At 44.6% G+C, this 24,818-nt stretch overlaps 1 protein-coding gene across 4 annotated transcripts in view; it reads right to left on the reverse strand.

Annotated features, from left to right (window-relative positions):
- The window catches only part of PIP5K1B (phosphatidylinositol-4-phosphate 5-kinase type 1 beta), a 307,134-nt gene that overhangs the window by 142,508 nt on the left and 139,808 nt on the right, over window positions 1-24,818 (reverse strand). For all 4 annotated transcript variants that reach the window (XM_077759415.1, XM_077759417.1, XM_077759416.1 and 1 more), the window contains one exon: window positions 1,768-1,898. In XM_077759415.1, coding sequence (XP_077615541.1) covers window positions 1,768-1,898 — 131 coding nt within the window. The remainder of the gene's footprint in view (window positions 1-1,767; window positions 1,899-24,818) is intronic.

A 24,818-nucleotide genomic window follows, 5' to 3' on the forward strand; every position in this document is an offset into this window, starting at 1 on the left:
GCCACCCTCCCACAGAAGACCTCCATGCCTCCTGTTCTTCATAGCCAAAGAAAATAATAAGGTTGAAATGTCTGCGTAAAGGCTCTAGAAGACCATGAGGGCCAGAACATCCAGCAAGCCCATCTACAGTAATTATGAACCTAATGGATTATATCAAGAGATGAAGATAAACTCATGACTGCCAGGCTTTCTAGAGAAAAAAATGTGGTTATGACATACTCTCTGGGAACGATAAACAGACGGTTAAAGACAAACACGCAGGACAATTTTCAACTACAGAAAGATGAACGGTGTCATGAGCAAGCAAGAGTCTATTTGAGACACTGGGTTGTCCACCGTCTGTCCGATAACTAGTTCTGGTGGCTTCCAAGGACCCTAGAGAAGCAAATTTCAAAATTCCTGATAGTTCAACTGTATTCTTCAACCCAAGAGCATTTAAAACAAAACCAGGCTATCTGGGTTCATCCCCTAACGGGGTGATTTCGAGACAGCTGACAACTGGACGTGGAGATGAATCTAAGTACCATTTCCCTGAAGACTTTAAAACAATAAAGTGACGAGGATACTGAGGGTCAAAGGGTCACCCCAGCCATTTTCACCCATGCCCAGTAACAATTGATAACAAAAGTGGCTTATTTTGGAAAGAACTACTTACATTTTAAAATATAAATGTGTCTTCCAAATCAATGCTCAGAGCCCCGAACACAAAGTAATTGCCCTATGCCCCCAAATCAAATACCTGTATTTTTATTCGCTAGACCATTTTCTTTGAAAAAACTTGCCAGCAGTGGTGATGACATTTCCAATTTAATAATGATTACTTCTCTTCCTATTTTAAGCGAGCACTAGACTTAAATTTTTTTCTTTTATTTATTTTGGTAAAGAATACATAAGGCTCACCCCTTAAACCACCTGTAAGTGGACAGTTCCGTGGCCACCGTCCATCTCAGATTTGTTTGTTGAACGGATTCCCACCCCCCCATCCCCCCCACCAAAACACGATAAAGTTGGAGGTGACCTGTATGGTCAACCAGGGTGTTTTTGCAAATCTGGTATCAAACTAGCAGGATTCTCCTAAGTTTTCTGGAGGATAACTGAGTTAAAGTCCTCACAAAGGAAGAGCTACATCACTGAACTCAGATATGAGGCGCAACCGTGGGCCTCCAGGCCATGTTTTGAATTAGGGGCAGCAAAAACTTGGCATCAGTTGCCGCTTTTCAATGCCCTCTTTTTCTAAAGCCATGCAGACATGACTCTGAGTATTGGACTCTTTCTCATAGAATCGCAAAGTCTATCTTCACACAGTCTTCCACGCATTGTCATCATTATAGCTGGCTCCCAGGGTAGAACCTACTAACCATCTCCCTCTAAACAAATGCAACCCAGGGCGTGTGGGTGGCTCAGTCGGTTAAGTGTCCGACTTCGGCTCAGGTCATGATCTCACGGTTTGTGGGTTCAAGCCCCATGTCGGGCTCTGTGCTGACAGCTAGCTCAGAGCCTGGAGCCTGCTTCAGATTCTGTGTCTCCCTCTGACCCTCCCCTGCTCACACTGTCTCCCTCTCTCTCCCTCGCTCTCTCTCAGAAATTAAAAAAAATAATGCAACCCACGTAACGCAATGGAAAGTAACAATCCTTTGTGCTGCTTCTGGGCCTGTTAAAAACTCAACGTGCACATGGATACGTTCACTGGTAGGAAAGTCTTCAGCGTGGAGAAGCCACCAGGAAGGTTCTTTAGCTAGAAATCCCCACCAAAAGAAATGTTCTTACCTGGGTAGGAACACACTTTCCACCACATAAAAGTCTTGCATGAGGACATCTCTATCCGGCTTGGAAGTGAGATTACCCACGGTGTAGCCTATTCCCAGCTGAATAGCACCTTTGATAGCAGATGACGCAGTCTGCAAAGAAAACAAGGGTCTCAGGGTCAGCCTCAAGAGTTAGGGTCTGGTTCCATGTCACAAGCAGCATAAACAGAACGAGCTTAGATTTTCTTTCTTATTCCTAAGCCATGAGGAAGCTGCACTTTTTAAGATGATAGGCTCCTTCTTTGGACGGTGAGTCTATTAAGGACCCTTCTTTTATATTTTTTTAATGTTTTATTTATTTCTGAGAGAGAGAGACAGCACCAGCAGGGGAGGGTCAGAGAGAGAGGGAGACACAGAATCCGAAACAGGCTCCAGGCTCTGAGCTAGCTGTCAGCACAGAGCCCGATGCGGGGCTCAAACCCATGAACCACAAGATCATGACCTGAGCCAAAGTCAGACACTTAACCAACTGAGCCACCCAGGAGCCCCTATTAAGGACCCTTCTTGATGTGAAATTATTTTTGTGCTAATATTTCCTACAAGTATTTCTAAAGTCAAATTACAGTCCCAAATCTCTACCTTTCTCTTATTAAAAGCTTAGAAATTTGGTAGGAAATTCAATACATTTTTAAAAATTCTGAAGTTCTATAACATACCTATGGATCCGGAAGTGTATGTTTTCTATTTGAGAGAGAGAGAGAGAGAGAGACAGAGAGAGAGTGAGCGAGCGAGCGTACAAGTGAGGGAGAGGGGGCAAGGAAGAGAAAGAGAATCCCAAGCAGCCTCCATGCTTGGCAAAGAGCTAGATATGGGGCTCAATACTTTGACTCTGGGATCATGACCTGAGCTGAAACCAAGAGTTGGATGCTCAACCAAGCCACTCAGGTGGCCCCCTCAGGAAGAGTATTTTATCTTCACATGAAATGAGACAGCAAAAAGTAAACTGAGTCTTTGGATAAGATTTAATTTAGCAATTGCTTACTAGTATTGCCATGAATACATCTTCACAATTTCCTACACTAATCTGTCACACAGAGTACTGGAATACCAAAATTTACAGTTTATCACTTCCTCAATTAAATTCCATAATTAAATTGAAATAATATTAAACTGGGGAATAATGTATATACATATATATGTACACATACATACGTACATATATGTGTATAGTTTTAGCCAATATAATAGGAGAAATAGCAAAATAACTCAGTTTAGGTAAAATGAAAAGGCATTTTAAAAACTCTTTTAAATGTTTGTTTATTTTTGAGAGAAAGAGAGAGGGAGGGGCAGAATGAGAGGGAGACACAAAATCCAAAGCAGGTTGGTCTAGGCTCTGAGCTGTCAGCACAGAGCCTGACAGGGAGCTCAAACCCACACACCACAAGATCATGACCTGAGCCCAAGTCAGATGCTCAACTAACTGAACCACCCAGGTACCCATTCTTTTATTATTTAAAAAAAAAATTTTAATGTTTATTTTTTAGAAAGAGAGACAGAATGTGAGCAGAGGAGGGGCAGAGAGAGAGACAGAGAGAGAGAGGAAAACACAGAATCCAAAATAGGCTCCAGGCTCTGAGCTGTCAGCACAGAGCCCGACGTGGGCCCTGAACCCACAGACAGCAAGATCATGACCTGAGCTGAAGACCGATGCTTAACAGACAGCCACCCATGCGCCCCAAAAGGCATGTTTCTTAATGTTTGTGAAAGTGGGGCCACTGAGGGTAAAGTCAATAAGTGATCACTGGGGACCTAGCCCTGTGCTCGTGTGGTCTGTTTGAGGTTCAGCCTTGGTTGACTGAGGATCACAGCACTTTGGCGGAGGACACCGCTGTTGGGGCGGAAAGGATACAGACACTAGCTTGGTTCTGCAAGTCCTTTGCTTGCGATCACAGAACAGCATCCAAGTAGGTTTAAAAGGTCTGAGAGTTATATGCATAGAGACAGTTCTGAAGCCTGCAAGAACGGATTATTTTCATGATTCAGGAAATCTGAGGATCAAGGATCAAACTCGAGGCCACAATCAATCAGAGCTGCTCAGTCACTTCCACTCTACAACCCCTTTCCCCACGGAGCCATCATCTGGTGGCTTGCTCACCCCACTGCAAATATGACATCACGCCTAGTCTGAGGACAACTCCCTACCTCCTCCGGATAGGAGGCAGAAAGTGGCTCAGTGTTCTCCTTCTTCCATGTGACTTTTTAAGATCCCAGGGCAGCAAGAGGCAAAAGACTGGGACTCGAGCCCCCAGGGCAACTAGGGCTTCACAAACAAACACTTTCCTATTTTAATTCTCGCTCCCTGAGCTCTGCAATGCCACCGATTGGCATCAGTGACCTTTTGTTCCAAGAGCTCTGACTTCTGATGACTGAAATGGATTCTCTTCATTTTAACTTCACATAAAAATTCAAAAGGCCTTTCTATCCATCACTCAGGGTAGTATGGCCCAAGATATGACATCAGCACTTTCCAGAGGACCCACCACCCTCCAGTGTTCTGTTCCAGAACTATCAACAGAGTCCTGTGCTTGTCCCTCCGCACTCCTGACTGCTACCGGGAACTATGTGGTTCTACTTAATTCGGTCATCTAGCACTTCTGGGACTGGGACACCTGTCATACAGATGGGGGAGTATAATCAAGCATTTCCTGACCACCCTCCTCCTCAAACCCCAACTACAGAAGAGGGTCAAAGCATCAGGGGTCTACACTTGGTGTTTTCAAACTTTAGGAAGCATGAGAATCACGGGGATGCTTGTTACAACAGACGGAAGGCAAAACCACAGAAACAGCAGTGGTTACCAGGGGTTGGGAGAAGACAGGGGAAGCACAGTTTTCAGGGCAGGGAATACACCTTTTATGATACTGTAATGATGGCTACATGTCATCATACGTGTACCTAAATCCACAGAACACACATCACGAGCAAGCCATATGTAAAGTATGGACTCCGGGTGATAACGGAGGGTCATCGATTGTAACAAATACACCACGCTGGAAGAGGATGTTGATAATGGGAGGCAGAGACCACATGGGAAATCTGTATACCTTCTCAATGCTTCTCTTAACCTACAACTCCTCTAAAAACAAAAAACAGTCTTAAAAAAAAAGTCAGTGGGCACCACACACTCGAACCAAAACCAAGAATAGACCGACGGTCTGCATCTCCAGACTTTCTGATTCCGAAGGTCTGGGGTGAGGCTCAAGAATTTGCTCTTGCTCTCAGGAACACTGGAAAAATCTTTCTCCTACGGCATCAGATTAAATTTTGAATCCCCAAAGGATTCAGATTTTTGGAAAGGGCTCTGTTGACGTCTGTTTAGTTAAACCAAAAAAACAGACTTGTAACGCTATTACCTTCCTCTCTGGCTCCTTAAAATTCAAGCGCTCTGATGGGAGAAATCATAGAAATGGGAATGTAAGTTAATATTTCTCGATCGATTCTTTGTGCCTGGTACTTGATACACAATGATAATAATTGTAAGGACAATCTATCATAATCCCAGCGCAGATTTACAGAGTATTAACTAAGTGGCAGGCACTGTTCTGAGTGCCTTTTTTTTTTTTATCTTCACACAGCTAGTGATGAGGTGCAAGTGGAACTCATATGTGGGGAGTCTGGCTCCAGAGTCCAAGTTATAAGCAACTACATGGTTACCTATCATGTCAAAACCTCTGAACTCACAGAATCCTTTCAAGGACCCTGAGAACCAGCAACGATCACACCCTTCTTACAGGTGGCGATTTAAGGCGCAATGAGGTTCCGTGCCTTGTCCCTCTGGCATTGCTAGCATGTGGCGCTCTGACTGCAAAGCCTGCGCTGCTTCCACACCTGTGTCTTCATTTTTTTTTTTTTCCCAAAATGAGCCTACGATGCAAGTCAGAAGTTCCCTCTTAAGTCTCGCTGGTTGACCTCAGCAAAGGAAGTGGTTCTCTGGGAGCCATTCCTTTTGATAAGACAGGGCTGAAGTAATTCATTTGCTTCTAATGACTCAGCCACGCATAAACCTAAGAAAAGCTGTAAATCGCTTGGTAAACTGGTAGAAGTACGGGTTAACGTCACCACTAGCAGCGGTGGGGGGTGGTATTTTTGCTGCCGAGGGAGGGACGAAGCCTTGAGGTTTCCTTCTCCCCATCGCCATGTAAAATCCAATGCTTCAGCACCAAAGCATTTGCATAGAACTAAACAAGCATCTTGCCTACTTCCGGGGAATGTCCGTGTTCGCTGAGGCACGTGGTTTCCGGACTCAGCAGCTGTAAAGGTGCCACCCATTACCCAAAGTTCTCCAGGCAGAAGGCAGTCACGGCAGGCGCATGGGCGCTGCTCGCGTATTTTCTCACACGGCCCTAATGAGTGAGATGTGCTTGAAAACTGTGAAACTGACACGCTACCTGGAATGTCACTGGTTAGCAGATTAGTAAACCATGAGGGTGACAAAGAGCTTGCATAGAGGGAACCCAGCAAGTTCCTTCCCTGCAAACTCAGAGCCATGAGCCCTTCTCTGTCCTTGGGGACACCAGCCAACAGACCAGCAACCCAGTACCAAATCCATGGCTCCGCACACATCAGCCTCTCTAGTTTTCCCTGAAGGACTTGGCGCATGCTCTCACAGCACGAGGACATGACCATGTCCCTTTGAGCTCCACCAAGGACCTCTGACTCCTTTAGAACATATAGTTCTGGATTTACGAACACAGCCAAACAAGAGTCTATTTTTAATTCAGGACTTTGCATGGGCTAAGTGGAGGCAACATGTTGCCTGGATACTAGAACAGCCTCTAAAGCTTTGCATCGTCAGAGAAAGAACCACAGAAGATCATGGAAGCAAACCACTGACACTTTCATAGCTCCTCTTTCCTAATCCGCACTGTGCAGGGCTGCCGATGATCCCAAGGGGAAAAGGAGGGTCAACTCATGGTTTGTGTGATAGGGTCTATTTTTCAAAGCACTATCTTGTAATGTTTGATCCTCGCAATTATTATGTAGGTAGGGAGCATTTATAAAGCTCATTTTACAGATAAGGACACTGTGGCCCTGGGAGATTAACTGGATCTAAGTCCCTTGGCGAGGCTGTGGCAGAGCCAGGAATGGGTCTCTGAAGGCCCCAAGGTTCAGGGCTCCACCATCATTCCACCATCTTTTGAGCCTGAATTTTTCTGCTGGGGACAATCTGATCTGACCTAAGCCGAAAAGTCCTCCCACCATGAGATAATCAAGGTGATAAGTAACAATGCGAGTAAACATCTATAGAAACCTACCATCAGGGAAGCAATGGCCCTGAGGACTGTGAGATTTAAACGATGTGACACTGGTTAGAGGAGACTGCTTCCTTCAGCACACTATGAAACCGGATCACTTAATATGCCATATGATTCACTGGCTTGAAACAGATGTATGAAAACATTTCACGTCAATGGCACTTTCCCCTCCAAGGTGTTCCGATGAACTAATTATGGGATTATAGCCAACACAGATGATGCCAGAGTGATTTTTATCAAAAGTACAGATCTGATAGTGTCACCACCTGACTTGAAACCCTCTAATGGGTTCTTGGTGTCCTCACTACAGGATTAAGTCCAAACCCCTGAGCAGACACAGAACCCCATCTTACAGCATTACTTCTTCCCGACCTCCATGGAGTCCTGCATCCTGATATAAAAAGAGATTCTCACGCTCCTCTTCTCTCTCTCTCTCTCTATCTCTCTCTCTCAGCAAGCTGACCTTACAGGACCATGAACCCCTAAAACACTGTGTGACATTTTCTGCTTGAGTGCATTCTTCTCAAGGAGGCGGGTCCAACGTGCTCTCTTTTTTTCAGAATGTCTATTTTTCTAAAACCACACAGAGATCCAGAGAGTCTAATTCTAAAATCTTTTTTAAACATTTTTTTTTTGAGAGAGAGACAGAGTGTGAGCAAGGGAGAGGCAGAGAGAGGGGGAGACACAGAATTCATCCAAAGCAGGACTCGAACTCACAAGCCTCGAGATCATGACCTGAGCGGAAGTCAGATGCTTAATCAACTGAGCACCTTGAGAGTCTAATTATAAATTAGAGACGTTCACTGCCAAGGGGCCTTAGACCGGGCCATGAAGAAACAGCTCAGCAACACCTCTTCACAGTGAGAGGAGGGAATCCTTGCTGGACAGGGAGAACCCCTACCCTCAGCTCTGTGTTCCCCTGTCTCTGAGCCGGTACTCAATAAGGGAGGCACAGCATTCTTTGTCCCAGTGGTAAAATTAAGGGGAAAGAAAGAGGGAAAGTGTGCATGGAACGGGTTGTAGAGTACAGATATGGGATGGTTTGTGGGTGGGAAACCTCAAGCCTTCTGAACGGGATCGGGGTCACTCTCATCTTCCGGGTGTTCAAACCATTTCTCCAGTCCCTCCGTGTGTTAGTTTTCTATTGCTGCTGTGGCAAATTACCACAAATGAGCGTGTTCAACACAAATGTATTATCTTCCAGTTCTGCAGGTCAGAAGTCCTAAAAGCAAGGAGCTGGTAGGGCTGCGTTCCTTCTGGAATCTCAGGGAAGAATCCGTTTCCTTGCCTTTCTGAGCTTCTAGAGGCCACCCACATTCTTTGACTGGGGGCCCCTTCATCTTCAGAGATGGCAGACCTTCAAATCTCTTTCTCTCTCGGACCCCAGCTCTTGGACTTCAAAGACATGACATCCCCTAGGGTCTCAATGTCCTCCAAAGCCAGGTGGCTGACAAGACAATTAGGAATGCTGAAGGAACATCCACTTCTTACTCCCACTGCCAGAGGTCCCAGAGCAGACTGTGTACCCCAGGTCGGCTCCTCAACTCTTGTCACACTACTCTGGGGCCTGGCACACTCCCTGTGCAGCTACATTCGAGGGCTCCCTAGCCCCGTCTTCCAGCTGGGTTTTGCCAATGGGGCAACTCCACAGAAGAATATGGGAAGTTTGGAAGTGGTGGCGCCAGGGTGTTTAATCCCTTGTTTCCTTCCTATGACCGGGTTGGGGCTGGGGGGCGAGGGAGGCTGAACTTGGACTGCTAAGTCCTGAAGGTTACAGTTCCTTTCTTGTGAGCCTCTCCAGAGAACCCCTATTTGGGATTCTAGAAACTACCATTCTCTTACCACCCAGGCCTAAGGGAGACAACAAGGTATGTCGTGCGCTCAAGACGCTGTGCTGTCTTATAATTAGAGTTTCCTGATATTCTCCCCCTACACCTTTGCCAACTGTGCCTTCCCTAAATGCTCTTCAAAGCACCCAATCTGAACATATTGTCCTCCATTCACTGTCCAGCCCCTCCATATAAAGACCACTTACAGTCCATCAGCAGGGATCAATCACATGGCCTCACCAAGATATGACGAGGTCTGGCTCCGTAGCCTCAGCTCGGCTATGAAAGAGGGACCACAAGTTGTGGTGGACGGCTTGCTGTCCTGGCCACACCGCAGACCTTCCTGCCTCTCCACAAATCTAGGTGGGTCTCCGTGCTTTCAGTGTTGACCTTCTCCATTTTCCATCTGGTTTCCCAGCTACGCTCCTAGGCTTGCTTCTAACACCAATCTCCCCACGCAGTCTCTGTTCATACAACAGCCAGCCGCGATGGCTCCCTTCACCCTGTATGAGTGCTTTCATAAATGACTTCTGGGGTATTCTGTTACTTTCATCCTTGGCAACTCTTCTTCTTTTTTAAAAAATAGTTTATTGTCAAGTTGGTTTCCATATAACACCCAGTGCTCTTTCCATGTTTTGGCTATTGTTGAGTTGAGCACTGGCAACTGTTCTTTTGATATAATTTCTGCAGCCATCTACATTTTCAGAAACAAGAACGCTGCAGATACTGAGCAAGAATAATTATATCCTCCCCTGTGCCTGCACACACCTTCTAGGTCATGAAACTGCCTCTTTAACAAGGTCGTTTTGACACACAGGGCACTAAGCGACCCTGGAAGAAGCCCAAGACAGATTTACTTTATATTTAATTTTCTCTTACTACTAAGCAGCCTTTTAACAAAATCCCTGTGTATCCACTTATCTGAAGGAAAATTTGATTCTCTAAATGTTCTAGAAAAGGCAGAACAAAGAAAAGGTGTTTCATGGTTTCTTTCAAATGATCTCTATCACATTTCTATGCCTGGCAGTGATGTAGTCTCTCATTGGAATGGAAAAGGATATTAAGCAAACACTTCTCACGAACTGAAAAATACTATACTCTTAAGGTAGTCAGCAATGGTAAATTATATGCACTTAATTGCCCTTAAAAGAGATACACCATCAACTGCAGAGGAGGTTTCTATTTAGGAAAGAACAGCATTACGAGTGTTGTCATAGTAATCCTTTCAAAACAGTAGTGTGCACCGAGACATACATCATCAACACGGCACAGTATAACATCCTTAGCGCTGCAAGCGTTAGGGAAGAAAGTTGATATATTCAAATAAAAATAAACAAATATTACTTGATACAAATACAAATTTGGATTCGAAAGATAAAAATAAAAAGGGATTAGTTTCTCACCTCCCTAAAATCAACAAAAATCACGTTTCATCTAGTCTTAGAGTATTATATTTTCTGTAAGGGAGTTGTTATTTTATCTTGTTTTATTTTATTTCTTTAATTTTTTAAAGTTTATTTATTTTGAGAGAGGGAGGGATAGAGTGTGTGGGGGAGGGACAGAGAGAGAGGGAGAGAGAGAATCCCCAGCAGGCTCCACACTGTCAGTGGGAAGCCCAACATGGGACTCAAACCCACGAACCGTGAGATCATGATCTGAGTCGAAATCAAAAGTTGGACGCTCAACTGACTGAGCCACCTAGATGTCCTAGGAGTTGTTGATTTTAAAGGTAAAATATGACATAAGTGCCAAGTACCGTTTTGGGGAACAACACAATACTAATGACAGATGTTGCTAATTGCTGTACCTATCTGTCCTTCTTATTTAGCAGTTATTCTCAAGGGGGGCTGATTTTGTCCTCCAAGGGGCATCTGGCAGTGTCTGGAGACCATTTGGGTTGTGATAATTAGGGGGTGCCACTGATATCTATTGGGCAGGCCTGGGACGCTAATATCCTACATTACACAGCACAGCCCTCTCGACAAAGATGATTGAGGTCAAGAGTGCCAATGTCAAGACACCCTATTATACAGGACGAGAAATGTTAATTGGGTAGTTTGCCTGGTTCTCTTGCAGCTAGGTGTAGTCATGTGGCTCATTTCTGACCACTGAGAGGTAATGATGTGGCCGGCTCTGGGGTCACAGTGTTAACAGGGAGAGTGACCCCTGCAGATGAGATGACGGGAGAGGAAGCAGTCCCTCCCTGATCGTATCTGGAAGACACATGATGAGAATGACAGCAGAACAAGATGGAAACCTGGGCCCCTGAGGGCTCTGCAGAGGAGGTAAGTCACTCGAGTACGGTCATACATAAGAGAAATAAGCTTCAACTTTGTGTGAGCCGCGATCGTTCTGCTCTTGCTTTTATACATAACAGAACCCGTATTCCGAGGGCTTGTAACCGGTGAGCTGGGGCATGAATGTTCTTTACCTGCACAATGATGCAGGCTCAAATATATCTCAGACTCAGAAGGAAATGTCTACATAGAGAGCATTACTTAATTAAAAGCGAAACAAACCAAACTATGACTCATGCTCATTTGAGAACAAGTCTAGTAACTCTTAACTATAGTTAGTAAAGCAGGGAGCCCACAACCCCAAGGCCAAGCGGTCCCCATGAGCACCCCAGGCTCAGGTCCCTGGGATGGCTGTGCAGGTGGCGGGCAGGGCCTCTGCCCGGGTCCCGTGGCAGGAGTTTGCACAACTATGAGCTCCTACTCAAGGTGAATGCGAAGTCCACGAGTGGCTTCTCTACCTGTAGTCAAAGGTGGTTTGAGCCCAGGAGCACCTGCTGGAGGGGCTCAGAACCCAGGCCAGGAGGACAGGAAGGAGCCCAACCGTGACCACTCGGCTCCTCCCACCGCACCCTGCCCCCCACCTCTCATCTATGGCTTGCTAATAGACTGAATGCATTTCTCAAAAAAAAAAAAAAAAAAAAAAAAAAAGAAAGTAAAAAAAAAAAAAAAGGAAGTAAAACATGAATGTGCCCTTCTCCATCTTGCTCTTCAGGGTTAACTATTGTCACTTGTTTTGTGTGTGTCCTTCTAGATTTTTTTCTCTACATGATGAAAATACGTGTGTGTGTGTGTGTGTGTGTGTTAAAGAATAAAAATGGATCTTACTTTCCACGCTCTACTGCAATTTGCTGTTTTCATACAATGTGCGTCTATACAGATTCTCGTTTTTAAATTTTTTTTAATGTTTTATTTTTATTTTTGAGACAGTGAGCGTACACCTAAGAGAGTAGGGAAGGAAGAGAGAGAAGACGACAGAGGATCTGAAGCAGGCTCTGCACTGACATCACAGAGCCCAACATGGGGCTTGAACCCATGAACCATGAGGTCATGACCTGAGCTAAAGTTGATGCTTAACTGACTGAGGCACCCAGGTGCCCCCAGAACCTCTCAGTTTTTACTGGTTATAGAGAGTTTTGTGGTTTGCATGTAACACAACTGTTTGAACTATTTTCCTGTGATAGCCATTAGGGTTCTTGTTCTTTTTAATAGCAAATAACACTGCAATGAATACCCTTGCTTGTATATTCATGCCCATTCCTTCTTGTGTGTTTCTGCAGCATAGAGTCTTAGAAAAAGAACTGCTGGATGAAAAGATAAGCACATTTATACTTTTGGTAGGGTGCTGCCAAAATGCATTCCAAAAGAGATTTCATCAATTTATATTCTCACCAACAGAGCAGAAGAATGTGCTGATCATCAAACTCTCCCCAATAGAGCTGCCATTAATACAGTTCATTTTTGCTAATCTTGCTGGTTTAGTTCCCATTTCCCTGATCACCTACTAGGGAGACCCTCTTTGCATATTCGTTGTCTTATTTGCCTTTAAATTAATAATTTTCATTTCTTGGGGGCGCCTGGGTGGCTCAGTCAGTTAAGTGTCGGACTTCGGCTCAGGTCATGATCTTGCGGTTCATGGATTTGAGCCCTGCGTCCGACTCTGTGTTGACAGCTCGGAGCCTGGAGCCTGTTTCAGATTCTGTGTCTCCCTCTCTCTCAGCCCCTCCCCCCACTCCTACTCTCTCTTTCAAAAATAAACAAATGTTAAAAAAATAAACAAATAATTTTCATTTCTTTATGGTTACACACTAGTAACCATACTCAACTATTTTATATTAATTAAAGCTCAAGTGTATTTATAAAATAATGCTCCTGGAAATTCCGAAATAGGAAGATTCTACGCCTGATCCCATTAGCTTTTATTTTTGAAGCTGTAAGCTCTCACAGGGCAGAGGCAGTACCCATCTCTTTATCATCTACCAAACGGCTCTTCTTTATTTCTTTTTACTATAATCCAATCTCACACTTCTGTCGATAGTTCTTAAGACCTGAAGTTGTACCTTCTGTCGATAGTTCTTAAGACCTGAAGTTGTACCTTAGGGATTAGGAGAGGATAGTTAAGGAGGCAAGACTTTTAGGGCAACTTACTATACCTCTGCAAACACCTGCAGCAAATAAGATTCTGTGGTTCTATCTTTTATTACCTACACCAAGACACCTCCAACCTTTCTCTTCATTCCACCAACTGCCCTCGTCAGTATTCAAGAGAAGAATGTATTTATCTAAGGAAGAGAAATAACCCAGTGGCCGGTGCTCTGACGGAGTCGGCAGGTCCAGTGGTTACTATTCTGCAGTTAATTAATTCAGGATGAATATTCTCTGACTTCAGAAAACAGGAGGGCTTCATAGCTACCCATTTACCCAAATAAGGAGAATAAAGCCAGAAATGAAACTTCTTCCTGGGGCAGGGATCCTTGGATTTATTTTTTTCCCCTTTGTGTCTAGATTTGTAGGAGTCACTTAACTTTCTTAATAACTGAATTTTTTGATCTGTAAAGAAAAATAGATAAAAGAAAAATAATCAACAATATAGAAGTAGGCCTAGAAGAAAGAAAAGGAGCTTTGCTTTTCCTTTCAAATTTCTCTCACTTTGATTTTTCATCTTCATTTAATCTTTAAGATGAACTCTGTAAGTGGGCCAGGGGGAATTTTATAAGGATGTATAGCTCCCATATGTAACAGATGATCCCATAATCTATACATAACACATACCCTACATGTGTTACAGGAATAAGTAACATCTATGAAAAAATATATACATATATGTATACCTATTTTTATAAGAATACATAATATTTATGTAACAGGCAAAGCTCAGGGACCTAGATTTAGAAGGAAGAAAGGGGAAGTATTTGATTGCTAAAGGTGACAGAATTCATACATGAAACAAAAACAATTTTACAAACTGAATCTACAGTGGTTTTTTATCAGGTAACAATGAAAAGCATCATTTCCTAGCGATGTGCTGTTTTCTAGTCTTGAACCACTTTTCTCTCGGCAGGCCCTAAACACTTCTTAGAGGCTAGAATGAGCAAGTGGAGGGCCCAAGGAGTGAAGGATGTTGATAAAGGGCTTTTAAAAAATGGCATGGAGGAGGGCACTTGTGGGGATGAGCACTGGGTGTTATATGGAAACCAACTTGACAATAAACTATTTAAAATAAAATTTAAAAAAAAATTTAAAAATGGCCCCTCTTTAAATGTCTATAATCAGGCTGTCTTCTCTGAAAGAATGCAAAGTGAAACTATCTCTCCCTTCACAATGAAACTATTGGAAATGATCATAATAGTAATTACTTATTGTATTATTACTGCTTGCTTGGTAGCTCTGCCTGTATTTCAGGAAAACCAAAGAAAAAACAATGCCAAGAGAGTTTTAAACAAAAAGATCTGAATGTTCATCTGAAATGTTAATGCCAGTATTCATCTGAAGGGGTTTTAAAATTTGGAATTTAGGGATTTCCTTCATACCAAAAGATTATTTTTCTCTTTTAAATGTATTTATTTGAGAGAGAGAGAAAGCACGAGCAAGGGAAAGGCAGAGAAAAAGGGAGAGAGGAAATCCCAAGCAGGCTCTGTACAGTGCAAAGCCTGACATGGGGCTCGATCTCATGAATCATGAGATTATGACCTGAGCCAAAATCAAGAGTCAGTGCTTAAGTGACTGAGCCACCCAGGCACCTCACAAAAGGTTGCTTTTTAGTATTGAAAGCCTCTAATATAATTTCTTTGGTGATATATATTTATATAGTATTGCCTTAAATTTTGCCGTAACTGTTTTATGTGTCACGTCAAGTTAACATAACTTTCTTGCTTAATTCTATTACCTCCATTTTACAGAAGACTAAAAGTACACTAAAAGTATACAGACTGATACATCAGAAGCTAGGTATATATTTTACAAGAATGTCTATAATCATGCTAAAGTACTGAAATTAGGGAATTATTTTAAATATTATGCTCACTTCCAAGTTTGGATTAAGCATTCTTTGCCCATGTAACCTCAATTCAAGATCTAGAAGTACAGGTACTCAAGAGGTGATTTTCTCTCTACGCACTCTCTCAGAACCGTGAAAGATAGTTTTTAAAAATCCTCTTAGAACCCTGTCTATTTGAAAAACAACAAGGGGCACCTGGGTGGCTCAGTCAGTTAAATGTCCAATTGCGGCTCAGGTCATGATCTCATGGTCCCTGGGTTCGAGCCTGGAGCCTCCTTTGGATTCTGTCTCTCTGTCTCTCTCTCTGCCCCTCACCTGCTCGCACTCTGTCTCTGTGTCTCTCAAAAATAAATAAATGTTAAAAAAAATATGAAGAAAGAAAATTTAAAGAAAGAAAAACAACAAAAACGCCAGCCACGTTAGATGTTTGGGACTCTCCCGTCTGCCCGCAGCTCCCCCACGCACCTGACGGCGGGGTCTCCTCTGCCTTCTGTACGTCTCCTTAGTGGCCTCTCAGATCATCGTGATTTTCCTGGGTCAGCCCTTCTGCCAGGAAAGCTCCTTCGGTCTTAGGAGCCGAAACACTCTCAAAACCTGGCTGGACACCCAGCTGCAAAGGGAGATATAAGAGTCCTCCTCGACTAGGGGACACCTGGGTGGCTCAGTCGGTCAAGTGTCCGACTCTTGGTTCCTGAGATTGGGCCTGACGTGGAGCTCTGCGTTGACAGAACAAGCCTGTTTGGGATTCTGTCCTCCTCTGTCTCTGCCCTTCCCTGCTCTTTCTCTCTCTCTCAAAAATAAATAAATAAACATTAAAAAAAAAAAAAAAAAAGAGTCCCAGGCCTGAAGGCTGCCAAGGTGAAGCGGCGGGACCGGGATCTCCCCCTGCAGACCTGAGAAGCTCTACTGGGGGGTTCCTGCCTGCCTCACACACATCTGCATTCTCCGCAGCTCTGTCTCGCAGAGAAGCTTCTCCCACATTCCCTCCACGGCACCACTCCACCATCTCACTGTCCCCAGCACCCTCTCTCCTCTTGCCCCTAGTGCTGGGTGCTGGGGGCGCAGGCCAGGGGCCCAGGCCCAGACACAAGTGAAAAGACACTTAACTGGATCTCTCAGCTCTGCCACCAACCAGCTTTATGACCAATTGTAGGAAAGGAGAAGAAAACACATCACAGACGACGACTCTTGCCCTGCCTTCCTAAGGCCCGCCATATTAATTTGCGAGCATGGACAGACATCTGGTATCAGGAAAGAGGCAGAAAGGCCTGAGTTTCGGGCCCCTCCTGCCCGCCCCGGGGGGGGGGTGTGTGCTGTGAGACTCTGAGAGAGCCATGTGATATTGCTGGGTCTCAGCTTCCTCCCCTACAAGTGAAGGCATTTGAGTAGATGATGGCCAAGATTTCTCCCACATGTAAAATTTTCTAGGTCAGAACGAATATTCCAGTATAAAAGGTCACCAAGCAGAAGTCCCTTGCTTTGTAAAGTTTAACCTAATTGATTCCAACATTCTCTCTCTGGGTTTTTGTTTTCTTTCAGGTACAGTTGCTTCATTAAATAAAACAGCACAATGTGCGTGCATTTTGCCTTCTTCAGATGACAAGCCTTAAAGTAAGACCGAACTGAGGAGGGAGAACAAGGAAGGCCTTTCTCATGAGGGAAACCAGAGGAAGCAACCTTTGCTTCACCCATGTGCAATGTCCAGAAGTGTCAGCTGGGGAGTAGCCCGGGGCTGTTTATTTCTGCCTCTTCTCTCGAACTCCGAGAGAGCATTATTACATCGATTGTGATGTCACTTAAGGTCAAAAGAGTTGGTGGCAGAGCTACGGACTGATAAACTCCTCATTCGGGATTCTTCCCACCGGAGCTCACCACCAGACTCGGACCCCTTTCTGGACAGTCAGAGGATGAAACTGTTCTTAGCTGGTTTCTTTCCTCCTCTGGACTGGACTCCAGCAAGCTAGTCTTCCAGCGGCACCACCCAAAATGGATCCGTGACGGCCCCGGCTGAGAGGTGGCTTGCTGGGACAGCACACGTGAAAGCGCCTGACTTGTTCATTGCTCAATGGAGGGGTGTTTCCTTCCCCCTTTCCTAGCAACAGAGAAACTGCTGGTTGCTGCTGCCAGATCCCTGACTCCATACTCGCTAATGACCTTAACCTGTCTACCAACTAAACGTCTGCCTTGCTCAGCACTCAACTCAGTGTTGGCTGAACGACTCAGCAGATGACGTCAGACGGATGCAGACCACCTTGACACTAAGATCCTATGAGGCTATGGATGCAGCACCCCTGTGAGGCTACCCCTCCTCAGGCCCTGCAGCAGGCAACTTTCAGGAGGCACATAAGCAAGCAGTTCTTGGTCTAGAAATGTCTGTATTGTGCTCTCTTTCCTGTTCCTTGGGTTTCTGAGCAAAAAGTGACTGATTCTCAACCTTGTCTCTCTTCTTTTAAATTTTTTATTTTTTATTTATTTTTGAGACAGAGACAGAGTACAAGTGGGGGAGGAACAGAGAGACAGGGAGACACAGAATCGGAAGCAGGCTCCGGCTCTGAGCTGTCAGCACAGAGCCCAACACGGGGCTCAAACCCACGAACCATGAGATTATAAACGGAGCCGGAGTCGGACGCTTAGCTGACTGAGCCACCCAGGCGTTCCTCAACCTTCTGATCCACACCTCCACCCTCTGCTCTTTGAGGCCCACTCCGATAGGGCCTGTCCCGGGCACCACCATTCTACCTCCCTCCCAGCACCAGTACCTGACAGCCCTGGGCCTTAGGCAGCCACTGGAAGGTTGATCACAAACAGCTTGGCATGTCCAAGTCAAGGGGACAGGACATGACTCGGGGAAAATTTCTCCAGTCTGGCCGGGTCAAAGAAGAGTCTTTCCCAAGAGGGGTTCACATCTGGCTGTGAAGTGATGTGAGCAAAAGCAGTCCCCGTCTCTATCATCGACTGCCACAGCCCAGGGCTCCGAGACAAACACACACGTGGTCCTGGTGCCCGGGCCACAGCTGCTCATCCTTTCAGACCTCTGTGGTGAAGGGGTGAAGGGGTGTTCTTTTCCTGGGAGGGACACCACATGCCATCAGCCAGCCCTGCAAGGGGACCATGACCAGAAATGCCCGTGTCTCTATCCCATGATTTAATTTGTTTGGAATTTAACCACCTGGCAATGGGGAAAAACCCCGCACAGTATGGAAATTTTCTTTCAAAGATTCCAGAAGGAATAAGGAAATACAAATTACTCTTACTGCACTCCGTCTGTGAGTAGAACACAGCACACGGGGAGAGGGCTCTAGTGGCCTCCTAGTCATTTCTTCCTTCCGCGGGTCCCCCTCCTTTTTGAATTATTTGCTGTCATAACGGTGCCTGGCACAATTGGACCGCACTGAGGTCTACGTCCTCACCTGCCATCGGGTTCCCCGGCTGGGCCTTTCTGGTAAAGAATGGACGAGGGTAGGGGCGCCTGGGTGGCTTAGTCGGTTGAGCGTCCGACTTTCNAGGGTGAGGTGTTGCTCTGCCTTGACGTTCCTAATCATCGTCTGTGACTCTGTTTGGTTATGCAAACTCTATTGTGACCCCAAACAAAAACAGCACGTCTCAATTCCCAACCACGGTATCCACAGATGTCAAGAGGAGAGGGACGCTGATTTTTAATTTCTGTCGCCTGGAAGAACTCGTAAGCACCACTGTGGCAACGGTTAGGCAAACTGATCCCCGGACCCAGCGGGCTGCAGAAAGTTCCCCAGGCCAGGGACTCTCCTGGTATGTTTACTCCACACGCCAAGCTGTTTCTAAATCCATCAACTCCCACAGAGCCTTCTAGAGCCAAGCATCAGATAAGCCACAGATTGCCTTAGGCAGGGGTTTCTCAACCTTGGCACCACCGACATGTGAGACTGGATAATCCTTTGCTGTGTACGTGGAGGGCTGCCCTGTGCAGTGGCCTCTACCCCCTAACATGCCAGTAACATCACTTCCTCCGAACTGACAGTCAAGAATGTGGGCGTACATTGCCAAATGTACCTGGGAGGAGGAGCAGGCAAAGAGCTTGGTTGAAAACCACAGCTTCATCTAAGCGCAAAATCCCCATACTATCCACCAGCGTAAATCACCCTTCTATTTGCAGTGAATATACGTCACTGTGTATGCTCTCCACGTATATGTCGTTCACGTCCATGGAATGCCTTCTATTTATCAAGAACGGGGTCTTAAAACTTCACAGTTGTTTTAGCTCACATTTTTGCTTCATTAAACCAAGTGCAAAATGCCAGTACTGAAATGATTAAAAAAGGAAATAAACTAGGGTGACCGGGTGGCTCAGTAGGTCGAGCATCTGACTTTGGCTCAAGTCATGATCTCCCAGTTTGTGGGTTCGAGCCCTGCATCGGGCTCTGTGCTGACAGCTCAGAGCCTGGAGCCTGCTTCGAGTTCTGTGTCTCCCTCTCTCTCTCAAAAATAAGTAAATAAACACTAAACAGAAAGAAAAAAACAAAACAAAACAAAACACTCAATGACAGAGAAGCAGGAGAGTAAAGTGTACTCTGTTCACCTTTGTCCTGATCCTGGTCCTTAAAAATGCAGCTGGAATCACGTGTGTACAAGCAAGACTGCCTACCCTCTCTGCCTTCCACGTATGCATGCGCACGTACACACCAACCCAGGGGCTACTGTGTGCCCGGCAGATGACACTCTGGTTCTCAATGTCACGCTGCACATGGAGTGTTTCAGCCACGTGCGCGTGAGAAATGGCCAAGTAGAAATCGACACGAAGGGCCTCTCTGGGGCTGACGGCTTGGTCTGGTCACACTACGCAGCTGTCAAGGAGGCTGCAAAAGAGGAAAGCCCGCTGAGAAGGGCTGAGGACCCAGATACCTGTCACCAGAGCCCCAGCTCTACTTCTTGCACGCGGCACACCCTTGGCTACCGACTGAAGTATATGGGCGTCTATTTCCTTATATGTTAATGAACAGTTTTCTCAGAGGCACTTCCAGCTCTAACAGTCTAAGTTTCTAAGAATATAATGCAGACAAATGTCACTTCCACCCACCCCACAATCCTTCTCTTTTCTAAATTAATCATTTCTGCTATTTCCACCTTGACTGATGGTGACTATGCCCATTTCGTCAGAAATGGCAAACGCGCACGTGATATCCACTCTGCTTTCAAGAAAAAGGATTAATCCTGTCATCAGACGTGATGATCTTATTCCTATTTTCTGCCCAACATTAAATCTCTGAGGATAGCTAATGTTCCACTTTCAAAGAGATATTAGAAAGATCCATTCAAGTTTATCCAAACTGTATGCTGGAAAACACCAGTCCCATGGTACATATGAAGTCACCAGCTTATTTATAGCCCTTGATCCCAATCTAGAGATCACTTGACTCTATATCCCATGTAGAGATTTTTCCATACATCATTTCCTTCTTCCAGACACGCTTCATAAACGTGACCTGCTTCTGTAAACACCAAAGAAATAACATGGCAAGTGGTACTGTGGAAGATGCGTAATAATAGAGGAAATGAAGCAGACTATCTCCAGCAGCGAGCTCAGAATCTGATTTTAAACACTGTGTTCAAAACCGACTGCTTCATGTCACACTAGGAATAGAAGCCATTTTTGCTTTTCAATCACATGATAGCATCAGAAGCCCTGTTTCATGCTTACACCTGGTCAAATGATCTCTTACTCACGGAAGTTTATCACAGGGAGATTTAGGTCCTGGAGGTGTGTTTATTACTCTGGTTAAACAGAAGAGCGAGGGGAAAGAGAGGAGGCGGAAATACACACGGGAGACAGTCTCTATGCCTCAGGAGCTCAATCGATGTCTGTTGAGAGTCTCAGACAGACTTATAGCAGGTGATAAAGGGATGACAAAGGGCTCTAAGTGCACAGAGAAGGACAACGTTACATTGTGGTAGATAGAACAAAGGTCTCCAAAGAGGGTCAAGCATCAATCTCTAGAACCTATGAAGCCTTAGTATGTTTTCCTTAGAAAGCAAATCATTACACGGTTGTAGGTACAATAAAGATTGCTAACCAGCTGACCTTGAGACTGGGGGGGGAACCTGTCCTGGATTACCCAGGTGGCCCCAACATAATAACACAGATCCTTAAAACTGAAAGCAGAAGAGGCGTAAGGGAGGGTAAGTGAGTGAGATATAATGCGAAAAGGACTAACTGGTCCTTGCTGGCTTTGAGATTGAGAAAAGGGCCATGAGGCAAGAAATGTAAGTGGCACCCAGAAGCTGGAAAATGCTAGATAATGGATTCTCCTCTGGAACTCCTAAAAAGGAATGCAGTCTTTTTGATACCTTTTTGATTTTCGCTTGGTGAGATATTGTGTTTGATGTGCATCTTACCAAACTGTAAGATAATAAATCTGTGTTGTTTTAGGCCTCCAAGACTGTAGTATTTTGTTACAGCAGCAAGAGGGAACCAAAACCCATATAAATTCCCAACACGCTAAGCGCTTTTAGGTCTTGTCCACATAGGGGCCCCCAACCTTTTCACCCTTTGCCCCACTAGCCCCAAAGGATCAATCTATTTATAACAAGAGGTTTTCTGGGACCTGCCCAGAGGGGTTTGGGCAAGGTCATTCTTCTGTTTTTAGGCAAACGTCACACTTACCCACCAGCACAACGCTCACACACGCAATACGGTTTAAACATACTGAAGTCAGGCCAAGGGGGACGGACTGTTGGCTGAATATCTCCTTCTTTAAACTGAAGACCTACAAAGTATGATTTTCAAGGTCTTCACTGATAACGGGCAAGGAGCTGAACTTAAGATCGGTTTGCGCTCCTGGGGTCCCAGCGTAAGGCACCAAACAGGCCCTAGATGACCTCATTTTTTTAATGTTTTATTTTTTTCTGAGAGAGAGACAGCATGAGCAGGGGAGGGTCAGAGAGAGAGGGAGACACAGAATCTGAAGCAGGCTCCAGGCTCTGAGCTAGCTGTCAGCACAGAGCCCGCCACAGGGCTCAAACCCACAAGCTGTGAGATCATGACCTGAGCTGAAGTCAGACGCTTAACTGACTGAGCCACCCAGGTATGGAATTTTTATTTAAAAAGCTATTAATGATCCGTGTGCATGACAGAATGCACCCTGAGAGACAGTACAATAGCCATTTGGCTTTTAAAATCATGAACAAGACAATTCCTTTTATCACTAACACTCTTTGATACCATTATGGAAGATTGAGCCAATAAAATAAGACAAGAAAGCTAAATACAAACTACTGGTTAGAAAAAGGATAACTATAATTTATAGATGATACGACTGCTACGTATCATACGCAAGAAGCAATCATGGACCTAGGAGAATAGTTTCAAAAATGAAGTTGACAGTTTATAAAGCCAATTCACATACATTGAGAATTTACACATTCCTAGCTAGGGAATGTAATGAGAAGAAAAGAATCCCATTAATGACAGGAAGAAAAAAAACCCTACAACAGTAAGAACAAAAAGAAAATCCCACATAAGTTACTTAGGAATATATTTAACAAAAAAAAAATGGTTATAAGATCTTGGAAGAAAGTAATTCACTGCGGTGCTTAAAAGACAAATATATAGACACTGAACTCTTGGAAGAGAAGACTTAACAGTTAAAGATGCTACCTCTCTCTAAATCCATTAATAAATTTACTCAATTTCAACAATAATCACAATAGCCATCTTTTTAAAAGTAATGATCTTGTAATTCTAAAGCTTAATTAGAAGAATCAATGTAAACATATCATCAGGAAACTTTAGAAAATTAAGAATTCTTTGGGAAGTCTTGCATTATGAATATTATAATTAAAACAAAGTATTACCAGCATAAAATTTGACTTCATAAAAGCTTAAGGCAAAAAAACCCCCAAAAAAGTAAGCAAAACTAAAAGACGAATTTAAAACCAGAAAAATGTTTCCAACAAAAATGCAAGCCCTTAATATAGAAGTAGCTCTTATAAATAAAATGGGTAACTCCCAAAGGAGGACATACAAATGAGTTAAAATTATTTGAAAAAAAAATAGTCACACTTACTAGTGATAAAAAAATGAATGCAAATTAAAATGAAAATTAAGGCATTTTCTTCTAGCTTGTTAGCAAAGATTTTTAAAACGAATAGTGCTCCTGCTAGGAATCTACCCAAGGGATACAGGAGTGCTGATGCATAGGGGCACATGGACCCCAGTGTTCACAGCAGCACTCTCAACAACAGCCAAATCATGCAAAGAGCCTAAGTGTCCATCAATTGATAAATTGATCAAGAAGATGTGGTTTATCTATATGATGGAATACTACATGGCAATGAGAAAGAATGAAATCTGGCCATTTGTAGCAACATGGATGGAACCTGAGGGTGTTATGCTGAGCGAAATAAGTCAGGCAGAGAAGGACAAATATCATATGTTTGCATGTATAGGAGGATTAGGAGGAACTTAACGGAGGACCATGGGCGAGAAGAAGGGGGGAAATAGTTGGGGAGAGGGAGGGAGGCAAGCCATGAGAGACTCTTGAATGCCGAGAACAAACTGAGGGTTGAGGGGGTTGGGGAACAGGGGAAAGTGTGTGATGGGCATGGAGGAGGGCACTTGTTGGGATGAGCAATGGGTGTTATATGGAAACCAACTTGGCAATAAACTGTATTAAAAAAAAAATAAAATGCACAGTGCTCTGTGTTAGGGACAACCTGGGAAAACACGCACTTTCCCAAATCAGCTGGAGACAGTGTAATTGAGATAAATTTTTACAGGAAATTCAGTAAATAATGCTAAAATATTCAGACCCTGAATAACAGGATTCTGAGAGGTCCCAGGCCAATCTCACGTGTTTATGGCCACAGCTGTGCTACCTACCACGTGTACATGCCCAGGTTTATCTACTGAGTGGGGAGACAGACATTCTGGGGCCACCATGGGGGCCTGCTCCTCCCAGGCCACTGGGTGCCCAATTATCTCCAGTGCAGGTAACCTTGGGAAGGGTGAGTTTGGTTCATGAAACAGGAAGGGTGTGGATGATTATATCCGTTTCCTATTCAGGAGTAGACTGCCAGTTTAAATTCTTCCTTCATGAAGACGGAAACCTACAGGTAAAGGGCTGTGGCCCAATAACCCAGATTCGGCCACACTCTGCCTTGTGCACCAAAGATTCCAAGGGCAAACAGTGACCCCACTGAGATATGCAGCTTCCGCTTCCCTGTGTAGCCATGTGGCGTCTAGCAAGACATCCTTTTCCTTGGCCAGATCACTCAAGGGCTTGATGTAGCTTCCACTACTACTACGTAGCTTCTTCCCACCCAAGGGCAAATTCCCCCGAAACAACTCAAGACTTCCACAATCTGAAAAAATGCAAATTAAAAAATGAGCAAAATGCATGTCAACGGGAGTATCCAACATGCTTAAAAAAAAAACTTGCTGAAAAGAAAATGTGTGACTAAAAACTGTGGATATCAGCATCAAAGTGGGTCAACTTGGGGGCTCCTGGGTGGCTCGGTCAGTTGGTTAAGTGTCTCACTATTGGTTTTGGCTCAGGTCATGATCTCATGGTTTGTGGGTTCGATCCCTGTGTTGGGCTCTGTGCTGACAGCATGGAGCTTGCTTGTGATTTTCTCTCCCCCCACCTCTCTGCCCCTCCCCTGCT

The sequence above is a fragment of the Crocuta crocuta genome, unplaced genomic scaffold (genome assembly GCF_008692635.1).
Source record: "Crocuta crocuta isolate KB4526 unplaced genomic scaffold, BGI_CrCroc_1.0 scaffold41, whole genome shotgun sequence".
Lineage (NCBI taxonomy): Eukaryota > Metazoa > Chordata > Mammalia > Carnivora > Hyaenidae > Crocuta > Crocuta crocuta.